This window comes from Leishmania panamensis (assembly GCF_000755165.1).
Source record: "Leishmania panamensis strain MHOM/PA/94/PSC-1 chromosome 27 sequence".
Lineage (NCBI taxonomy): Eukaryota > Euglenozoa > Kinetoplastea > Trypanosomatida > Trypanosomatidae > Leishmania > Leishmania panamensis.
This window is the reverse complement of record NC_025873.1, coordinates 896,102-916,631: the sequence shown is the minus strand read 5'-3', so window position 1 is coordinate 916,631 and position 20,530 is coordinate 896,102. Positions and strand designations below refer to the sequence as shown.

The following is a 20,530-nucleotide window of genomic DNA, read 5'->3' as shown; positions in this document are numbered from 1 at the left end:
TCACAGCTACAGCACCACGCGTTGTGTGTGTGTGTGTGCTTGTGTCGGGAGTAGCTGAGCATGCGCTGTGCGGGCCGATATGGCAGAGAAGGAGAGTGACTTCGGTGCCCCCCCACTGTTCCTCATCCCACGCATGTCCACACGCACAGTGATACGCACACACACGAGCACGCGCCCAAAGACAAACGTGTAGACACGGCCACCGACAAAACATCATGTCTTCCACACCTGCAAACGCTGGGGACGCACTCCATCATTCCACCGGTGTTGTCGCTGAATCCAACGCTGTCTCAGCCAGCGAGGATGTCTTCTCTTCAGCTTCTGCCGCGCGCATCGAGGAGCTTCAGCGCACACTCGAGGTCCTCTATCGTGATATCCTCTTCCCGTTCTATGAACCGGTCGAGCGCCTCCGCGTTGTGAACAACCGAGCGATCCGGGTGCAGGACGTGGTGGATGCCGTGGAGAAGGCGACCCATAGTACGCTGTGAAACTAAAAGAGTCTCCCGAATGAACTTCAGCTGCATCGAAGGAGGAAACGCTAACCACGGCATCGGCCCTGCTGTTGAGCTCCGCGCAACGGTGTGTGCTGATGCGAGGGCCTTATGAAGGTGTGTGTGTGTGTGTCTCCGCTTGCACCCAACTGACGGATGCTTCTGGGGATGTTTTCGCTTCACGTATGGCTGTGCGTGGGGTGCGAACGGTGCCGGCGGGTGCGCGCTGCAGGGAAAGCGAGGTGTCCTTCGCTGGCTCTTCCCTCAATTCTCTGTTTCCCTCTCCACGCATCGCAGCGAGGGGGTTTGACCTCGCCAGCCCATCTCCCTTCCCGCGTGGACACCGGAGCCGAACCAAAGGACGACTTGCAACGCCGGAAGAGGGGTGGGAAGTCTACACATCAGCCGTCGTAATTTCACACGCTCCCCAGTCCGCACAGAGCGAATGGACATGCACCTCGTGGGGGCTCGCAAATACACCGTTTGCGCCCCTCCGAATGCAAGAAATGCGTTGTAGACTACCGAAAAATGCCGCTCCCTCTCTCTCTCTCTCTATACTGTCCTGTGCGCTGCTCAACTCTGTCCATCTTTCTCTTCTTCGTGGATTTTCCTCATCGTGCGTTTTAGGCCACTTCTCCATTTGCGGTGCATGTGAGGCACAGCCACGGTTGTTGTTGTTGTGTGTGTGTGTCTCTCTCTCTCGTATCGACTTCATCCACCTCCCTCACTGGCACAGAAGCACGCGCGCACACGTACGGGCATATCGCTGGCTGTGGGTGTCTGGTGCACGTATGAGTGGAGGAGAGAGGGAGATAGCATGCCAGTGAGGGAAGCCAAGGTGCGAAATCGCTCGTTTTTCTTCCTAGCACTACTCACTCCCTCCCAAGTTCGGCCGCTGATGCAGAGCTGTCGAAGGGGAGGCAACACGAGAAGCGGTACTCGTTCCCTTCCTTCGGTGTTTGCCACATCGTTTGCGCACATCTGCTCATCCGCGCAGCTGCCGCAGTCTTTGTAGTCACTGGACGGAGCACAGGGCAGAAGTCATGAGGAGGCCTCACGTGCTGGGTTCTTTTTTGCTTCCCGCTCAGCGAGAGTCACGCATAGGTGGCGGTCGTCCTCGACGCAACGAGCTTCATCTGGCCATGCCGCCGCTCCTCCTCTGTGTGCCCTTGTCGATTCCAGAGTTGCGCTTGACTGCCGCGCTGAGGGTGATGCAAGCGCCGGGTACTGCAGACTCGGTGCCATCGGCATTGGGTGGAATGGCTGCACCGCCACAGTTTCCCACTCTACGTGGCAGTGATGAATCACAGATGTCTGCAGCAGCGCTAGTCTCTCCCTCTTCGAGGATTCACCGCATCAGCTGCGCCGGTGAGACGGCCGAGGAGGCGCCTCTGGCCCCTACACTGTTCCATCTTCTGCAGCTTCGGCGCTGGGGTAGCTCGTACCCTACTTCCGTAGCTGGTGCATGCTCATCAGGCTTGATGACCTTCTCTGAACAGGTGTCTAGGGACACTCCGCCGCCGCCGGCGAAACCATATTTCCAACAGGAGGGGGACCTTGTGCGACTGCGCTGTGAAGTCCATGCCTTGGGTGACTTGCTGCGTGCTTACCGCTTCTTGTATCGACCACTGCCTGTCTCTGTGCCGAGAACCACGCCCTCTATTTTAGATCCAAGTCAGAGTAGCGCACCACGCCGGGGATCACCAAAGGACAGGCGCGCTCCGGTTCAGCTGGTGGCGACGTCGACGGATGCAGAAGAGGTGTGGTTGCTCCCGTTACAGCAGGATGTCGAGCAGTGCGTGCTGCGGCGCTTACAGGTGATGGAGCTCGCTCTCAAGAGGTTGATGGCCCGAGGTACATCGCAGCAGGGCGATATACTCGGCGGCCCTGCAAAGGCAATACGTGAGGCGGTCACCGCATTCTTCGATGAAGAGGTCCGTGTGGTTGCCGAGCTTGTGGCGTTGCGCGGTGTTCATGAGCGCGACGCCCAGTCCTTGGCCTGCCTCGTCCATGTCCTCACTGCCGCAGCGGATGTGGGGGTGGCGGTGTCAGCCACCACGCTTGTCGAAGCGGCAGCAGCAGTGATGGCGCATCACGGCCAGCGTGGTGGGGACGGCGGTGCAGGGTCGTTAGCAACGACACCCTGGTGCAGCTGTGTGCCGTGGCTGCTTCACTGCTACACCACCGCACATAACCGAGTATCATCATCGTTGCTGACCACCTCGACGCAAACGCCCGGCGACAGTGTTGCAAGCTGGTCGACTGCGAGCGCATGGATGACCGCCGCTGCAGATCGCGTGTGCACCACGCAAAGCGCCGAGTTACTTCAGCTCACGCCAACACCTGCTGAGGGAAGGAGAAAAGACGCGGCACCTGGCAATGGCACTGACGCCTCGGTGCAGCGGGAGCAGGCAGCGAGGGCGCATATATTTGGGCTGTGGCAGGGCGTACTGGACGCCGAGGTTTCCTGCGTGGCAGAGGCGCTGACGTACACGTGTGAGAGAGACGGCCGCGGCGTCATGCGAAGGGCGGCAAGCAAGTCGTGGTTGCGGGACTGGTATGCTGGGTACGGCGTTACATACATGGGAGGAGGGAGTAATAGTGACTCCACCGGCACGTGGCACCCCTACTGGCAGCTGGTGGTCAGTGGGATGCTGCAAAGCTGTGCCCGCGCTGTGGACATGATTGTCGAGCTCAGCAAGGGCACGAACGTGCAGAGACGCAGTGATGAGCTTTCTTCAGCGAGACCCAAGGCCACGCGACAAAACAATCCGAAGCCGTCAAGCTCGACGTTAGCTACCCTGGAGGAGATGCAATTTTACGCTGTTGGCTCCTATGTCTCCCTCCGACGCATTGCAAGCTCGCTGCAGCGTCATCGTCGTCTCGTGCCACTACTGCAGCTGCATGCGATGGTGAGCGGGTGCGTTGGCCCGTCCGGCGCAGTCGCGGATGCGTTTCTATCGAAGCAGCAGCAGCGACGATCGTACGAGAACGATGCTCCACCCCGAAGCGTTAGCGGTGTCGCAGGCTCTTTATCGATGGCATCAGCTGCAGCACAATGGCGGCGCCGTCTCTTGTCAGGAGAGCTGCTGCAACCGCGATCCACTGCGCCGGCTTCTCAGGATAAGCGCAGATGGCACCGTCGCCACGATCGCCCATCGCCAGCGTATCTTCTGCAACGACATCAGGCAGGTGCGATGCTGTGGCGCGAGGTTGTTCTCTTCGACGCGTACACCCTCATTACAATCGGTCACGTGAGCGAATACGCCATCGACGGCGCGGAGCTGGACAAGAACGCCGTGCTGCAGCAGCTGACATGGCTTCAGCAAGAGTGTGCACTACACCTCACGGTGCTGGGAGCTTCAGAGGGCGAGGTAAGAGAGAGAGCTGGCACCGATTACGAGCCTGCCGAGTCGAGTGGGAACATCGACGACGACTCAGCAGCGACCAAAGACTGTGATGCATCCTACGCTGTGTCCCATGCACGTAGGCCGGTGTTGCTGCGGTGCCTCACACCGCGCACTCGTGCTGGGTTGATTGCCAAGCTGCAAGAGGGACTTCGCCTGAGTGCCAAGGTGCTCTCCCGCTGGGGCACGCCGGAGCAGATTTGCGCACTCTACCTGCGCTATCCATCGATGGGGGCCAGTTGGGAGGTGGGGCGGGCGTTGCTGCAGTGTGGGCAGTACGGCGTCGCTATGGGGGTGCTGGAATCGCTATTGCAAACGGGTGCAGCCGCGCGAGGAGCGCAGTCGATGTATCCGACGGCCACCTCCTCTACATCTCCTCCTCTGTCGCTACTGTCCTCCCGTACGACTGCCTTGCGCCAGCTTCTGCTGGAGGCGATGGAGGGTGCCGCAGCCGCACTGGTGCAGCACTCGCGGTGGTCGCAGGCACCTCCTACCTCGGGGACCTCTCCGCACGCCGCTGCCACCCCTACCGACGGCAGTGCGGGAGAGGGGGAGGTGCCGCTCCCCGCAGAGCTGCGTACGCAATTGCACTCCTTGTACACACACCTGCACTCGCTGCCGGTTCCGCTACCTTTGTGCCTTCACGCAGTCGTGCGAGGCCTCACCTCGGCATCCTCTGACACCGCTGCCTACGGCGTCCACGACGACGCCGACGCCGCACCACCCTTAACTGTGCGTTGGCAAGTCAGATCAAAGTCTAACACGACTCTGCACTCCCCGTCTGCGTTGCCACCTTCATCACTACAACCCGGCACATCCGCAGAAGAGCGCACTCGCACGACGGCGGTGCTATGTACATACGTTCTACGCTGTCATCTCGCTGAAAACTCGCAAGGAGGACTTCTGGCCAAGACAGTGGAGCTCTGGGCCTCGTGCGTGGCGCCGTACTTGGGTCGACGCAGCAGCGACGGCGCTGAGGCTTTACCCGTGTCTCCGACGTTGCTGGAGCTATCCCTCTCAGATCGGTACCTCCGTGCTGTAACAACAAGGCTCCTCTGTGGCTATCCTCAGCTGCCGGTCGCTCGACTGCTGTTGTCGCGTCTGGCTCAGCTGACGACTCCGCCGCTGTTGAGAGCGGCATCGGACACGATAGGTGGCCCATCAGCCATCAACGACAATGTCCCCGCAGCACATGATGCACGGGTAGCGCTGACGGTGGTGTGGCTGCTTGGGGTGCTCTACAGGCTTGTCGGTATGCCTGAGACGAGCCACTCCACAACCAGCGCCGGATCTCGTCCTCACGCACGCGTCGCCATGGCTCCGACCCTCGCCTATCGACTGTGTGTACCAGTGACGGTAACAATGCCACCAGTGAACACCACCACGACCTCAGCGCAAGACACGGAGAAAGCGGCGCTCATGTCATGGGATACGCAGTTCCTCTCTCGCTGCCGCGTGTGGAGTGCTGGGTTCACAGAGCGTTACGCGCTGGACACACTACGCTTGATGCCGCGCATCGCCTTGGAGGCTCTTGAGCGGCTGTTGCGCCCGCTGGCGTGGCACTCTGCCGCCGCGGCTGCCAGCACCCCGACCGCCTCTCTCAGTGGGACTGTGCAATGGGCAGGCGTTCTCTCTGGATGGAGCTCCAGCTTCTTCCACGATCGCATCAACGTGATCTTGCAGTGCCGTCAAGCCGAGGAAGAGGGACAGCGACATCCCTGGCAGTGCAGTGGGTGCTACCTGTGGAACAGTCGATACACAAGAACCTGCAAGCGGTGCCATGCCTTGTCAACGGTGCTGTTGCAATGCCGTGCGTGCGGGTGCTTGACGTCGTCTGCGGACGACCGGGTCGATAATGGGTTGAGTTGTGACGTCTGTGGAGCTGTGCTGGTCCCACCGCTGTCGTTTCAGAACAGTGATGAAGGGCTGCAGTCACCTCTGTCACCGGCCGACCCCGTGCTACGCGCTTCCACAATCAATGCAAGCCAGGTGGATGTGCTGGCACAAGACCTTACGGCTGCCGCGGGTAGGCACCTCGCCGTTGCTGCCGCTGCAGCGGCCACTGTTACCGGCACCGGCCGCGCCGCCAGCCGGTTCACCACTTCTGCCTCCATCGCACGCGTCATAACGCTGCGGCAGTGGACGTGCACGCACTGCCGCAGTCCGAACGATCCCCATCACGTCTTCTTCTGCCGCGGCTGCGGGAGAGCAGCAACCGATCCGGAGAAGCGTGAGGCGGCGGCCAGCGTGACTGTTGCGGTCAGCGGTGCAAGCAATGCTGCGACAGCATTGGTTTGTGGGTGCTGTGGACACAGGCCCAAGTCTACCGAGGCGCGTATGCTGCCGTGGTGCGAGCAATGCGGTGCTCTTTATCAGCGTATTCAAGAGCTGTGCAAGGCTTCTGTGGGGAGCGGTGCCTTGCCATTGTCGACGAATTCGCCGTCACCCTCGTCTGCCCCCGTCATCAGCACTATCCCTTCTGCTGCTGCTACAGACCGGCACTCACCACATCTGTGGTGGTGCGTTGAGTGCACGTCAGTGCTCAATCCCTGGACACGCACTCACTGCGAGCTCTGCGGTGCCGGCCGGCCCGCCACTGCAGCCGCTGTTCCGGAGGCGACGCGGATGACCACAGCGTCCTTGTCATGTGGTCCCTCACTGCTGTTAGAGAAGTCCAACGCTGCCGCACCGTTCATTGTAATCCCTTGGCTAATGCAGGCGTGCCCCTCCTGCAAGGCACAGAGCCGTGTTGGCGTGGCTCATTGCTGGCAGTGTCACGGGCTGCTGACGTGGCCGCTCGAGGTGCGGCAGGCAGTGTCCAACGAGTGGTGGCGGTGGGTGACACAGGTAGCGCATGTTGTGGTGGACGTCACGGCGACAGGATCGCAAACCGAAAATGATGCCTCGTGCTCCCCCACAGGCGCAGACGCCCCATTGCACGTCCCACGCGCTGCGCAGTGGCTGTGCTTGCATGATGGCTGTATGCACCTCAACCTCGTCAACAGTGCGGCGACAGACGCCGATGGCAACTCAGGCGCAAGCCCGACGCCTCTCTGTCATAGCTGTGCCGCGTGTGCCTTCACCCTGCGCCGTCCAGTCGAAGTACTGAGTCCGTTTCATGACCGCTTTGCCTGGAGTGAAGGAGCGGCGCAGCTTTCCCCGACGAACGCTGCGGTGGTGGTGGAGGCGCTGCTGTTGCCACCGAGTGCCCCATTGCCTGGTGACATCACCGTGCGACACTCCGAGGCGTTCACCGCTGTGAGCGCAGCTACGCAAGGGTCGTCTACAGTACGATCAGCAGAGACAGCGACAACGTTTTCTCACTCACACGAGCGATGGCTTCATCGCTCGTGGTCTTTAGGCGCAACGACCACCGTTGCCTGTGCTTCTTGCGGGTCGATTGGGGCGTCTGGGGTGGCAGAGGCGGCGGAGGTGTCAAAACTGTTGCCGCTGCGCCTTCGCTCCCTCTTGATGATCAACGTGTGCGCCTCCTGCGGATGGTGCACATGGGGCCGGTCGTCGTGCGCGTATGACATACCGGTTACTCCCCGTGCCGGTGCGGGCGATGGCATGATGCAGCAGCTGTCCTCGTCCCCGCCACGTCGTCAGCGGCGAGAGGAGGACATGTTGGCACAACCGTCACTGCTGCCGGGAGAGCACGCCATGGCTCTGCGGCTGCTCCTGAAGGCCCTGGCGCACGCTGTACAGGAGGGGGTTGCGCTCGAAGTACCACCGCCCAGGCGCGCCGCTTCCACGCCAACCTGCACTCATAGCTGCGGAGCCTCAACGGTGGCCTCTTCTTCGGTGGGTGTGACGGCTCCGCATCGAAGGCTAGATTGGGCGTGGCTGTCACGTTTTGTCTTCTCTGGAGTCCGACTCATCACCTCTTCCGTGTCGGAGGCTCTACCCAGCCGCGGTGACGCTGGCGGGGGCTCGTGCGCGGTGCATCACCTGCACTGCCTGCACGAGCGCCTGCCGTGGCGCGGCTGCGACTTGGCGTCTGCGCAGCAGGCCTGCTCCGCTGACCCGCGAGTGGGCGTGCTTGAGGGCGGTGCTCACGACACCGGAAGGGTGCACTCGGCCATTGTAGATGTACGTCAGGTCTTGGACGGCGTGTGCACTCTTGCCGAGCACCGCATCAGGGGCTCATTGCCAAGCTCGAGGTCACCGCGGCGACGACATCACGGCAAGGGCGATCCCACCCACCAGCAGAACGAGTCTCCACCAGAACTTCCGCCATCTCTGCAGGACGCATGGACTCGTCGGCTGCTTCTTGCAGCCCTCGAATTAATCGATGTGGTCAGCAGCAGCACTGTCTTTGATGAAATTGGTTTTGCCACGCTGCGCCGCCTGTGCCTCCTGCTCCGACCACACGAGGCGGAGCACATCAACACGGAGACCAAGTGGACATACCTGCGGGACATGAAGCTCTCTCGAACCCACATGTTGCACGGGTGTGTGCAGTGCGAGCGATGCTTGACAACCCACGGACCCGAGCAGCCGTGTGTAGCACCGTAGCTGATGCATCACCGGCGCTACTCACTAAAACTTCTACCGAGATCACCCCCCTCCCCCCAAATTTCTCAACAGACCTCCACAAAACACAGACGACTTGGACGACATAGCGTGGCCCCTATTGATGATGATGATGGCTTTGACTTTGTTCTTTCGGGGTGGGGTGGGGTGGATGGGTGGGAGGAGGAAAGGGACTTAGGGCGGCGCTGGCGCAACGCGTTGTGCGCTTTCTCTCGTCTTGTCCGTCTTTGTGTGGCCATCCGCATACGCAAGGCTCCTTTGCGCATATTTCAAAGACTGCTGTGAAGCAACCAGCGAGCTTGCACACTACCCCCTCCTCTCTCTCTCTCTCCACACACACACACACACAAGGATGGACGAGCTCGCACGCACGCTCATCCACAACGCACAGCGCACGCCATCTCCTTTTCCTTCTTTCCTTCTGTTGCGGGAGAAAACCGAAACGATGTAGAGGGAGGAGATGGCGAACGTTGCGCGATTTGCGCATTCGTCTTTCTCTTTAGTGGCGGTGAAGGCAGATGAACTGGCCTGTGTGCTCGCATTGATGCGACCCATGCTATCCCCCTTCTCCCCCAGCTCTGTTGAACACACACAGACGCATATGTGCGTGCACTTCACTCATTTTCTTTTGGCGTTCATCTTGATTCCCATTCCCTCCTCCCTGTCTCTCTCGTTCCCCCTACCCACATGCACTAACACACCTGTCCTCCCCCCACGACTCCTTCGGTACTGCCTTGCTCTAGGGCCTGACACACGGACTCGTTGAGAGAGGCACTTGGAGAACCATTGTATCTCCTGGTGCGCTTGTTAGCTGTGTGCTTTGTGGTGTGGCTCCTCACCAGTACATACGGATACCCCCCCCCCCCCCCAACACACACACACACACGTAGGCAGGCAGGTGCGCACCACTTCTGTGGTCGTCACGTCCGTCCTCGTTCCTTCTCTCGTTTGTGGTGTTCTTGCCATCTCGGATTGTACGCGCTGAGTGTGTAGTCGCGCTCTCTATTGTGGTCACCTCACTGCCCCACCCCCCCTCTGCCACTCCTTCGCAGGTGCTTGGATAGGGACAGACGTGCGTGAGCCTTTCACATCCCCGTTGAGGAAGGTCGCTCTTTTCCCAACGTGTTGTTGCTGCTACTTTCTTCCTCCGCATCAGAGGCACGCTTGCTTTTCTCCTCCTTTCGTGTGCTGCTGAAATGCTTCGACGTTGTGCGGCGTGGTGCCTCAAGGCACGACCAAAGACGGTTAGCATAGAGCCAGGTAGCAACCGCTTCCTCGACCCCAAGGTGGAAGCAAAGGCGAAGGACCTCTTCGCAGTACCGGAGTTTCCGAACAAGGCAGTGCTGCACAACTGGCGTTTCTTCATCAAGGCTGGTAAGGCTGCCACGGGGCCTCCGGTTGGTCAGGAGTTCTCGAAGCTGGGACTGAAGGCGATGGACTTCGCCAAGGCCTTCAACGACCGCACAAAGCCGCACTTTAAGGATGACATCGAGCTCATTGTGCGCATTCAGGTTTACTTTGACAAGTCGTACATCTTCCGCATCGAACCGCCACCGACGGCGTGGTTTCTTTTGCGCGCGATTCGCAAGAAGAGAGGCGAGACGGGCCCCGTAGGGCTGCGTGGCAACTACTGTGCCTACCTCACCCTAGAGATGTGCTATGAGATCGCCAAGATGAAGCAGATGTCGTGGGGCAAGGTCGAGTACCCACCCATAGAGGTACGTGTGCGGCGCGTCGTTGGTCAGGCGAGGCGCATGGGCATTGCCATCATCGGCGTTGACACCGCGCACAGCTCGCCTGTGAAGGGCATGACGGAGAAGCAGTATCTGGAGGAGAGTGAGAGGTACCGCAAGGTGCACATGGCGCAGTACGAGACGCTGAAGGCGAAGGAGCTCGAGTCAGCCCCGCTGATTGAGCGTCTGCATCGACCGAACATGGCTCCGCTAACTAACGCACAACTCGAGGAGGGCTTAAAGGATGCAAACTTGCTGAACGCCCTCTGGAAGTCGTCTCATCCCAAGAGCCTCTTTGCGCAGGACAGCCGTGATCGCGAAATGGCGCGCCGCTACCTGAACACGCGCGGCTGGTTCAACGAAATGACCCCAGAGGAGATGCGTGTTGTCTTTCTGAACTACCGCTTGCCCGAGCAACCTCGCCAGCAGCAGCTGGGCATGACAGAGGGGCAGGTGCAGTCGCAGGCTTACTGGTCGCGTGATGCTGCTTCACCACAGTAAGACAGGGACGCTTGTATGTGTCTGTACATGCGTATGTGTGTGTGTAGGAAGTTTGTGTGGCTCTGAGCAGAGGCGTTGCTGGTTGTGCTGAGTCCGAGTCGGTTGTGTCGCCACTCACCTTGTTCTTTTCTTTCATCGCCCACTCACCCCCCCCCCCCCACACTCACACACCCACACACACGAGGGCATAGACCCTCTCTCCTCTCGCTGTGCCTCCTCCTTTCTTCTGCCCTCTTTCACCTCCTTTATGTCTCTTCCCCCTCTCGCCTCTCGTTTTGAGCTCTGCTTTGCCCTCTCCTCCGCCGTGTCAGCTCCGCTCGCCCTTGCCTCCCACCGTCTCCAGCCTTGCTTATCGCGCACGGCCAGCCACTCCAGGTGGTGCGTGGTGGTTTTTTTGGGGGAGGGGAGACGACAGGGCAGGTTGGTTGGTTGGTTGGTGGATGAGGTCGATTGGGCGTTGTGAGGAGGAATACGGAAGAAAGCAGCCGCGAGGCATAAGCGATGTCCTTACGAAACATAGAGGGCAACCCTCTAACGACAGCGAGGGCGGAGGCTGTCATGGATCGAAGAAAGAGAAAGCGAGACGGAGGGAAGGGAGAGAGAAGAGGGGGGACGAAAGGCGGCAAACAACGGGGCCACCGTGTACCCCCCCGTCCTTCTCTTTCTCGCTCAGTTGCTCTCTCTCCTTTGGTCGTTATTCAGGCCTTTGTGTCCGTCGGTGACCTTCTTTTCCTCCTCCCTCCCCTGCTGCGTCTTCGATGCTGACGGTTCTGTTTCGGAGCGATTTCTTCCATCTCCCTTTTTTACTTCCCTCTTTCTTTTTCCACTCCCTCCGCCACACCCCATCCCCAGGCTGGCCTCCCCCCCTACCGCCCCCCCTACCCACACCCACACACCCACACACCCACACCCACACACCCCGAAGAGCGCAACGGAAGAGAAAAAAAGAAGCCGCACAAACTTCCACCGCCGTGAAGCTCCACAGAAGAGGTAAAGTCGAAAGCGAAATATCAGCGAACACCAACGCACCTCTACACTTCTTCTCCTTGTCGACCTTTTCCATTTCTCTCCTCACGCACAGTCTTTCCTTTCCTACCCAAGACCGCACGCCACCTCGCACAGCTTCCCAAAGACCGTTATCCTCGAAGTGACCCCTCCACCCCCACCAAGAACAACATCCTCACCACTACCGCTACATTTGGCAGCGTCCGCATCGAAGGGCGAAGAGGCTCCCCCCTCCCCTCCCCCAAAACGAGCACCGCCACTCGTGCGCGGAGACTCCCACAAAAAGATCACGTGGCCTACCGTTGCCAGCTACAGCCGTGTGTCCTCCCTGCCCCTCTGCTTCCCACGAGGCTCCCCCTGGCCAGCCTCATCAGCAGCAACAGAAAACCACGTCGATGCCGCCCAAGGTGATCCAACCACCGAGGTGGCGGGAGAGCGCCATCCACCACCTTCCCGATGCCGACCTAGACCTTTTCTTCCGTATACTGCGCTTCGTCTCCACCTACCCGCAGTTTGCCACCCTCAAGAAGGCCACGGAGTGCCCCAACACCGCCGATCGCAGCCCACCCACCACGTTCTCCACGCCGGTCAGCAGTAGCAGCGCGCCTTTGGATCGGAAGGGCATGCAAACCGGGACCAGCACCTCCGTGAACAACCGAATTCAGATGCCGCCCGTGCTGCGGGAGCCACTGGAGGAGTTCCGCATGATGGCGACGAATCTGCCCATCGATCAGGAAGGACTTCATGCAGCGCGCAAGATCGTGTGTGAGCTGCTCGAAGAGCTCTGTGACGAGCTTGCAGATCCTGTCATCACGAAGGAGCTGCAGCAGAAGGTGCTGTTGACGGGCGAGAGAAAGACCCCGGGAAGCTCGAGCAGCAGTGGCGCGCCGGGTAGCTCAGCTGTGGAGTGCGGTGCCATCTGTAGTTCAAGCAACTTTGGCATCCATACCCTCCACCAGATGCACGAGATTGTCCCTGGCCTGTGGTGCAGCTCCTACCACCCAGCGACGGATCTCAATCTGATGCAGCGCCACGGCATCACTCATGTGTGCTGCTGCATTGACACGCAGCCACGATTCCCGAAGGACTTTGTGTACATGACGCTCTCAGCCGACGACCGCCCGGATTATGACATGTCGTCACACTTTGCACGCACCTTTGAGTTTATTGAGAACGCGCTGGTGAAGAATCACGGTGGGGTGCTTGTGCATTGCGGTGCCGGCATCTCTCGCGCGCCGACGGTGGTATCAGCTTATCTGATGCGGAAGCTGCGTCTCAGCTCGTCTGCTGCCATTCATCTTGTGCAGCAACACCGCCCGTGTGCGTCGCCGAACATTGGCTTCTGGAGACAGCTACGCGAGTACGGCACACAAATAGGTGTGGATGAGCAGGTGCCGGGGGCGCGTAGGGAGCTGGCGAGCGAGAGCTTCTCGCGTGCGGTAAATGTACTAAGGAAGCTTTAGATGTCCAAGGCGGGATAAGGGGAGGTGACTCGTCAAAAGGGTCGACTGCTGAAGACTCGTATGCACACACGTGGAGGGAAGAGGGTGGGGGAGTCTTCGCTGTGTCCCTGAGTCTCTCTTTCGACTGAACACAGGCACTGTCTCTCACTCGGTCTTTGCGCATTGACGCCTCCCTCCCGCAGCCTTTTCTCTGTCGCCTCTCTGTGTGTGCGCGTGTGCGTTTTTCCGCTGAATTTTTGTTCTCCTCGCTCGTCACGCTCGCTCCCTTCCTCTTTCTGTTCATGTTGTTGTGATGGCCTGTCGCTGCCTCGAACAGACGTAGTCGTGTCCCTCTCTCCCTCCCTCCCTCCCTTCCCCCCTCCGCTACTGCTGCTGTTGGGCTTCCTGTCAATGTCGTCGCCCCTCCCCCCTTCTTATCGGTTTGAGTCGTGGCGTAGTTGTTGCCGGAAGTGGCGTGGCTCTTCCTCATTTTGCCCCCCCCCCCCCTTTTCATCGATACGAGCGTAACTTTGCTGGCACACGTGCGGTGTATTCCCAGCCCATTCTGCATGCCTCCTTTTCCTTGTCTGGTAGACATGATCGACAGCGCAGCTACGAGGGGCAACTGCCGAGAGAGAGGGAGGGAGGGAGGGGGAGGGGTGACCAGGACAAATAAGGTCGGCAATGGCGGAGGTGCTCGGTGTGAGTGGCATGGGTAGCTGTGAGGATGAGAGATCACACTGTCTCCGGCTTTAGAGAGAGGAGTGCAGCCACGCACGCGCTTCCTCTCTCCATCTGCACACACGAACACAGCGTGAACCTTCCCTTTCCCTTTTTTCCTTTCCCTTTTTTTCCTTTCCCGAGCTCCATCTACAGCTCCGGCTATCGCTTCTTACCTCTTCACTGATGCTCTCTGTCTCTCTCCCTCGTTGCCTCAGCTCATTGTTCTTCTCCTTTCCCTCTTTCTCTGTGCACTACCTCGCTCGCCCGTAGCTCCTTGGAGGGAGGGAGGGAGGGAGGGGGGAACATGTCCACATCAATGGTGAGGCAATCTCTGTACTTAATTTTTTCCCCTCTTACGTTCTCTCTTCGTCTTTCTACTCCTTTTCATTGGCGTTTATCTGAGCGCCTGTATACTTTTCGTGTGTGTGTGTGTGGGTCAGCGACGAGCTTGACATGCGCTACACACAGCCACCCCCCCTCGCCCCCCCTCATGCACCTATCCAGTGATGTCATGCGAGAAAGCCAGTCATGATGGGCCATGCGCCCTCTGGCTGCTTCAACTTACTACTACTACTGCCGCCCCCCTCTTTTTCTTTCGTTCTCTTTGTGCGTGCTTCTTGTGTTAGAGAGGGGTCGCCCGCTGGCAGACCGCTGGTGGCAGACAAGAGAAGGATGCCAAACGTACTGGTCACACACAGGGCCAGCTAGGCGAAAACAAGAGAGGAGGCGAGAGGACGCGCAAGGGGAAGGATAACGTGCGTGGTGTAGATGTGTATTAGTGGTGGGAGTTGAGACGCCGCCGTGCCTTGTCGATCATTCCGTGACCCCATGTGGGACATTAAATGTTTTCGTCTTTGAACTGTCTACAACAGTCGGGAAGAGAGCGCTGTGATGAGCGTGTGTGCCGGCGGAAGGAAATGTCATCAGGAGTTGATGATGTCTGCGCCACTCCTCTGTAAATCCTCATGGACGAAGCCTCTCTCTCTCTGTGCTCCTTCTATCTCCTCTCGTAGCTCAGAGACGCTCGAAGTAGGTGAGTGGGTTGCATGCGATGTAGGAAGAGGCCTCTTATGCGAGTTTATGCTTGCATGGAATAACTGCGCCAAGGCATGCAACACACACCCACACATACATACACACAGACAGACAGACACACACGCAGTCAAGGAGGTACACAGCGGCGCTTCTGACCTGCACCTCCTCACAGATTGTATTCACCACAGTCCGCATTGCTTCACTGTTCTTCGAGTCTCTTCCATCTTTCTCTTCTTCCTCGACTCTCTTGCCTGTCTCCTGGCATCTCTCAGGACTGGGCATATCAGCGCACCGACGATCATACCCACAGCCGCAAAAAAAAAAAAGCAAAAAGAGCCAGAGAGAAACAGCGTCACACCCCATTTCTTCTGCTTCTCGCGTTAAGCAGTTCTCTACGAGACACAGCCTCCACACCCGCGTTCACAGCTGCGAGCGTGTGCTTCTCAAGTACCGAGATACCTTCTTCGACACATACAGGCACACAGAGCGGCATCATGCTAGGCTCTGGCAAATCGAGCGGCGTGGTGAACGAGGCCAGCAACCTCAAGGCCAATGAGAACCTTACCGCCACTATAGAGCAGATGAATTCGAAGGCGTATCGCCAGAGCCGTGACATGAACGACGTCATCCCGACGCATCGTCGCCCGGTTGAGGAAGCCGTACGCGACAACGGTGTCCCAGCGTATGACCCAGCTGCGGAGAAGCACGCAGAGAGGGTGGAGCGTGGCAATGCGGCGGATGCCGAGGACGACGACGAGGATGCTGAGCTGATGGAGCTTCGCCGGATGCGTCTGCAGCGCATGCGAACCAATCAAGAGAAGCAGGCGGAGTGGCGCAGCAAGCAGCACGGAGAGTACCGCGAAATCTCACAAGATGACTTCTTCAACATCGTCGTGCGCGAGAAGGGTGGAAGCGAACGGGTGTGCGTGCACTTCTACCACAAAGACTTTGAGACCTGCAAGGTGATGGACCGCTACCTGTCGGAGCTGTCACGCACCCTGCTACCCGTGAAGTTTGTGAAGATCGACGCCGAGCGCTCACCCTTCCTGGTGGAGCGGCTGCACGTGACGACGCTGCCGCACTGTGTGATCTTCCTGAACGACGTGTGCATTGATCGAATTGTTGGCTTTGAGGGGTGTGCGACAGAGGACGGCGCCCTCGACGCGAACCTGCTGCGGGAGCGCATTGTCCACACACTCAAGCTCGAGGGCGACGAGTAGGCATAAGAGTCGAACTAGCGACGGGCCAGGCGAACACACACACACACACACACACACACATGAGATGTTGAGTGAAGGCTAGAAGAGACAAGGGCTCGCTTTGGAGGAGAAAGTGACAGGAAGGAGGGGAGGGGGCGTAGCGCTTTTACTGCTGTAATGCATCTCGCGGTGATTCACGCGAGGCTCTTGTACCAAGTGGGAACGTCGTGATGCATTGTGTGCGTGTCGTGTCCCCCTGTGTATCGCACAAGTGTCTCATCCTCTCTCATTTCCTCCACCCCATCCTTGGACGCTTCTTTCCGCTGTGATTCCTTACGACCTTTCTGTTGTATTGTGTTGGTTAACGCCTCTCTCCCTCTCCCCCCACGGTGCACACCGATACACATACACGTGTGTGATAGCTTCCACCGACTCCCTACTTCCTTTCCACAGCACACGCCGTACACACACGCGCGGGTAGGTGTTGGTGAGGTCCAAGAGGAAACTCAAATGGTCCAGTTTAACCTGACATTGATGGGGCTGTGCCTGGCCGGCTTTCTTTTGTCGAGCTACGCCTACTCGGTCGAGGTGCATGTGGAGCGGGCGAAGCAGCTTGGCGTCCCGTACCGTGCCTACTGCGACATCGGGCCTTTCTCATGCACGGAGGTCTTCTCCTCTGAGTTCAGCTCCACCACCCACCTATTTGGCCTTCCAAAGGTCCCCAACGCGCTCGTCGCGATGATCTACTATATGGTAGAGATGCTGTGTTGCTGGCATCCAACACTGATCTTGATCATCAGCACGCCGGGCATCCTGGTCACGGTGTGCTTCGCCTTTATTCTCACCGTAATCCTGCATGACCTGTGCATAGTGTGCTGCTTGACTTATGTGGTGAACGTGTCAACAGTGTACGTGGCGTACCGATGGTGGAGGCAAACTGCGGCACGCAATGTGGCAGCAGCATTTTCGTCATCGACGAAGTCGAAGAAACACGTGTGAGCCACATATTTCTCACCCCTCTTCCTCTTCTCGCGTTGGGTGGTGAACGCATGGTGAGGGAAGCTGTGGAGAGAGCAGGCAGATGCATCGCACGAGGCTAATGTGTCGGAAGCTCTGCGAGGCGCGGCCTAATATAGCAGGTGAGTGGCATGTCGGACAAAGGCTTAGGGGAAGCCCCTGCGGGTGTGGGGTCAAGGGTGTATGCGTGCTGATATCAGACACTAGTCTTCTTCGGTCTCTCTGTATAGCTGCGGCGAAGACGATGGGCATATGAACGTGACCCCTATACGTAGAGCAAACGATTTGTAGGGTAGTGGGTGTAGGGAAGAGGGAGGGGGGGGGAAGTGGCTCAGAGAGGAGGGAGACGACATAGCTTCTGGGCACTTTCTCCGCTCCCTCTTCCTTTCCCTCACTCCTACTCACACCCCATCCACGTCTTCATGGGTATTGCAGCGATGTCACCGTTGTTCCGGTGTCAAAAGGGGATGATGGCGTGTCTTTGCGCCGGATAGGCGATGGCAACGGGCAGGGACGGGCAAGGGGAGGCAGGCCGGACAGGGCCATGCCAAACGTCCCCTCAACGGGCCTACTGTTACTCTGCTCTGCTTTCTCTCTCTCTCTCTGTGTGTGTCTCTCTCTCTCTCACACACCCACACAGACACTCCATGTTGCCTTCCCTCCTTGCAGACCGCACGCTGAGATTTTGTCACCACCTTCTCCCTCCCCTCTTTCAATGTGTTTTCTCTTACACTACCTTCGCTTTGATCCCCCTCTCTGCAGCCACGCAGAGTTGTGCTCCTTCCACAGGGCAGAGAGGCAGCAGCAACGTTGGTGGAAGAACCTCACCGGGAACCCTTCCGCTACCCTATCTGGGCATTCCTTACATGTACTGTAGGCGTGACACTTAGCATGCGTGGGTGTTCGTGTGTCTGTCTTCGCCTGATATCCTCTCTTCGTGTGGCCGCATTTCTCCCGTTCTCTTCTTCCCCTTGGTGAGGGAGAGAGGAGGCGGCAGTGCTGCTGAGAGAACAAGTGGGTGCCACTAGGATCGACATCACATCACTCCTACACCCCCCCACACCGAGACTCGCGCACAGATCGACGCCAAGTGTTTCACAGTTTCATAGGTCAACCCCCCCTCTTCCTGTGCCTCAGCCTTCGCAATCGGTGTTCGTGGTATCTCCGTGCCTGTTCACCACTCTTCTTCATTTCTTTCTCCTGCACAAGCTAGCACACAAGCGCACCGTGCAGTCAAGCCGAAACTCGCCATGTACCGCCGCTCCTGTGTGTTGCTCGTCTCCTTTGGCAGCTGGACCCCTTTTGGTCCCCCAGACCGCTCTGGCGACGTCTCTGGCGCGAAGCCGCGCTTCGGTGATGGCGGCTCCGCCCCGCGTGACTTGTTTCAGAGGATGGCGCTGCACCGCCAGTCGCACTACACCGTCTCTGCTGGTGGCCGAGGAGCTGCAAGTTCGTCTGAATCGCTTTCGGCGTCGTCCTCGACGGCGCGGAAGAAATCATACGCGGAGGTGGCTGCTGGGGCGCTTGGGACGGCCAGCAGCGCCGGCCGCCAGGAGGGCGTGCATATGTACGCTAACAAGGAGAACGCGTGGGACGGCTACACGGACGACCGTTTCTATGGCGCCAAGCGCTTTCGCGAATACTGGCAGCGCATGCTGGCCGATCGAGGCGTGCGGTACTACATCTTCACCATCATCGTCCTCATGATGGCTGCCACGGCGAAGCTCTGGCAGATGCAGAGCTTACAGCGTGAGGAGAGCGGCTTGCTGGGGCCGCGGAAAAAGCAGTACCGCAGCCGTCTAACTATCGTGCTTGACGTTGACGAGACTATCGTCTCCTACGGCGACAAGGCGTTCCGTCTAAAGGCCGGGCTCGTTCCCCGCCCCTACTTGGCGGAACTGCTTGACTACCTCACCTCTATCGATGCGGAGGTGGTGCTGTGGTCCGCCTCGAGCGAGCGGTACATGCGGCAGGTGCTCGGCGTAATCGATCCGACGGGGGTGCGCGTGTCGCAATACCTCGCGCGCGGCAGGGAGTGGTTCACACACGACAACTACTACGAGAAGAACATCTTGTGGCTGAAGCGGCCGCTGGAGAACACCCTTATCATCGAAAACCGCCCCCTTTCAGTGCGCAACTGCAACGGGAATGCCATCCTCGTGGACGACTTCATCCGCGGCGAGTACATGGACACTGGCCAGGACTACCCCGCAAACGACCACGCCCTGCGGACGATCAAGAATATTGTGCAAGACCTTGAGACGAGCGGCATGTCTGTGCCGGAGTACCTCGCGAACCACAAAGTGCGCAGTAGAGCGATTAAGGAGATTCCGTGCCACCTTGCAATTCGGCAGCTGCCGGAAGAAATCGCGCGAGGTGTATTTTACTTTATCGGTGATAAGTACAAGGCCAAGTCCGACGCCACTTGATCATCTGTTGTCGAAGGTCCTTGGGCCAAGTGTACAAGACAAGCATGGGTCTCCGCCAGGAGCAGGACCGGGGGGGGGGCGGCGACGATTATCTTGGCGGTGCTGATAGCTGTGTAGGAGAGGTACGCGTTGCTGCTGCTAGCTATGCTGACGCGTGACGATGGGTGCTGTTTTATGTCTACTTCAGGGACCTCCCTGTAGTCTTTTACTAGACGGACTTGAACACGCGCGCACGCTGTCACAGGCGGTGACTCTTTGGGTGGGTGGGTGGGGTGGGGTGGCCTGTGGAAATGCCGCGTGTGTCTGTGCCTCCGTCTGCCTTGTTGCACGACAGATTTGTGTGCGTGTCTTTTACCGCACTACAGGTGAAGGTGATGTGGCGAAGCGATCACGGTAAGCTCGAAGCACAAGCAAAGGAAACGCACATTGTTGTCGTCGTGACAAAGTACTGGACCAATCACTCCCCCTTCGCCCTTGTGCCCTTATTCCCCCCCTCCTTCCCCACTCATGAGCGCGCGTCAGCCCGCAAGTCATCGGGGGTCTGCTCTCTCGCTCTCTGTGCAGCTTCCTACCTTCTCCTTTGCTTCTCACTTTCTCCTTCCCTTTCCCCTGTCTGGACGCCACTCTACAGCCCCAGTCTTAGGGCGCTGCGCGGTTTGTGTACGTATTCATAAGACGACGACCGCAGCCATCTCCTCTGTGTGTTTGTCTGCGCGTTTTTCCGATTCGCCCCCTCCCCCCACCTCTGTTCTCTCCAGCGACTGTGGGTCTAGAGAGCGGCACTCACGGCCGCTTTCCACTCATTTGCGTCCCCTCCCCCTTTCCCCCCTGTCCCTCTCTCGCTCTCTGTGCGCCCGTGTGTCGTGTGCGTGTATAAGGGCGCGTGCCGCTGCGGGGATCGGCTGTAGGGCACCCCAGCTGAGAGGAGGCAGCCTGCAGTGCGAGCCCCTTGGTTGGCAGCGGGCATACCCACGTTTACTCTCTCTTGGAGCGCTGAAACGCCGACGCAGAG

General features: G+C 58.9%; 6 protein-coding genes across 6 annotated transcripts; all 6 read left to right on the top strand.

Annotated features, from left to right (window-relative positions):
* Positions 1–1,972: 1,972 nt before the first annotated feature.
* LPMP_272230 (hypothetical protein) lies at positions 1,973–8,416 on the top strand (the record flags this gene model as incomplete). Its single annotated transcript, XM_010702007.1, has 1 exon — positions 1,973–8,416. The coding sequence occupies one exon, from the start codon at positions 1,973–1,975 to the stop codon at positions 8,414–8,416; it is 6,444 nt and encodes a 2,147-aa protein (XP_010700309.1).
* Positions 8,417–9,630: 1,214 nt separating this feature from the next.
* LPMP_272220 (ribosomal protein L11, putative) lies at positions 9,631–10,668 on the top strand (the record flags this gene model as incomplete). The annotated part of the gene is made up of 1 exon (XM_010702006.1): positions 9,631–10,668. One exon carries the CDS (start codon positions 9,631–9,633, stop codon positions 10,666–10,668), a length of 1,038 nt encoding a protein of 345 aa, XP_010700308.1.
* Positions 10,669–12,068: 1,400 nt separating this feature from the next.
* LPMP_272210 (dual specificity protein phosphatase, putative) lies at positions 12,069–13,136 on the top strand (the record flags this gene model as incomplete). Its single annotated transcript, XM_010702005.1, has 1 exon — positions 12,069–13,136. The coding sequence occupies one exon, from the start codon at positions 12,069–12,071 to the stop codon at positions 13,134–13,136; it is 1,068 nt and encodes a 355-aa protein (XP_010700307.1).
* Positions 13,137–15,367: 2,231 nt separating this feature from the next.
* Positions 15,368–16,093, top strand: LPMP_272200 (hypothetical protein; the record flags this gene model as incomplete). The annotated part of the gene is made up of 1 exon (XM_010702004.1): positions 15,368–16,093. One exon carries the CDS (start codon positions 15,368–15,370, stop codon positions 16,091–16,093), a length of 726 nt encoding a protein of 241 aa, XP_010700306.1.
* Positions 16,094–16,582: 489 nt separating this feature from the next.
* On the top strand, positions 16,583–17,071 carry LPMP_272190 (vitamin K epoxide reductase, putative; the record flags this gene model as incomplete). The annotated part of the gene is made up of 1 exon (XM_010702003.1): positions 16,583–17,071. One exon carries the CDS (start codon positions 16,583–16,585, stop codon positions 17,069–17,071), a length of 489 nt encoding a protein of 162 aa, XP_010700305.1.
* A 1,583-nt stretch (positions 17,072–18,654) lies between these two features.
* LPMP_272180 (hypothetical protein) lies at positions 18,655–19,518 on the top strand (the record flags this gene model as incomplete). The annotated part of the gene is made up of 1 exon (XM_010702002.1): positions 18,655–19,518. The coding sequence occupies one exon, from the start codon at positions 18,655–18,657 to the stop codon at positions 19,516–19,518; it is 864 nt and encodes a 287-aa protein (XP_010700304.1).
* Positions 19,519–20,530: the final 1,012 nt, after the last annotated feature.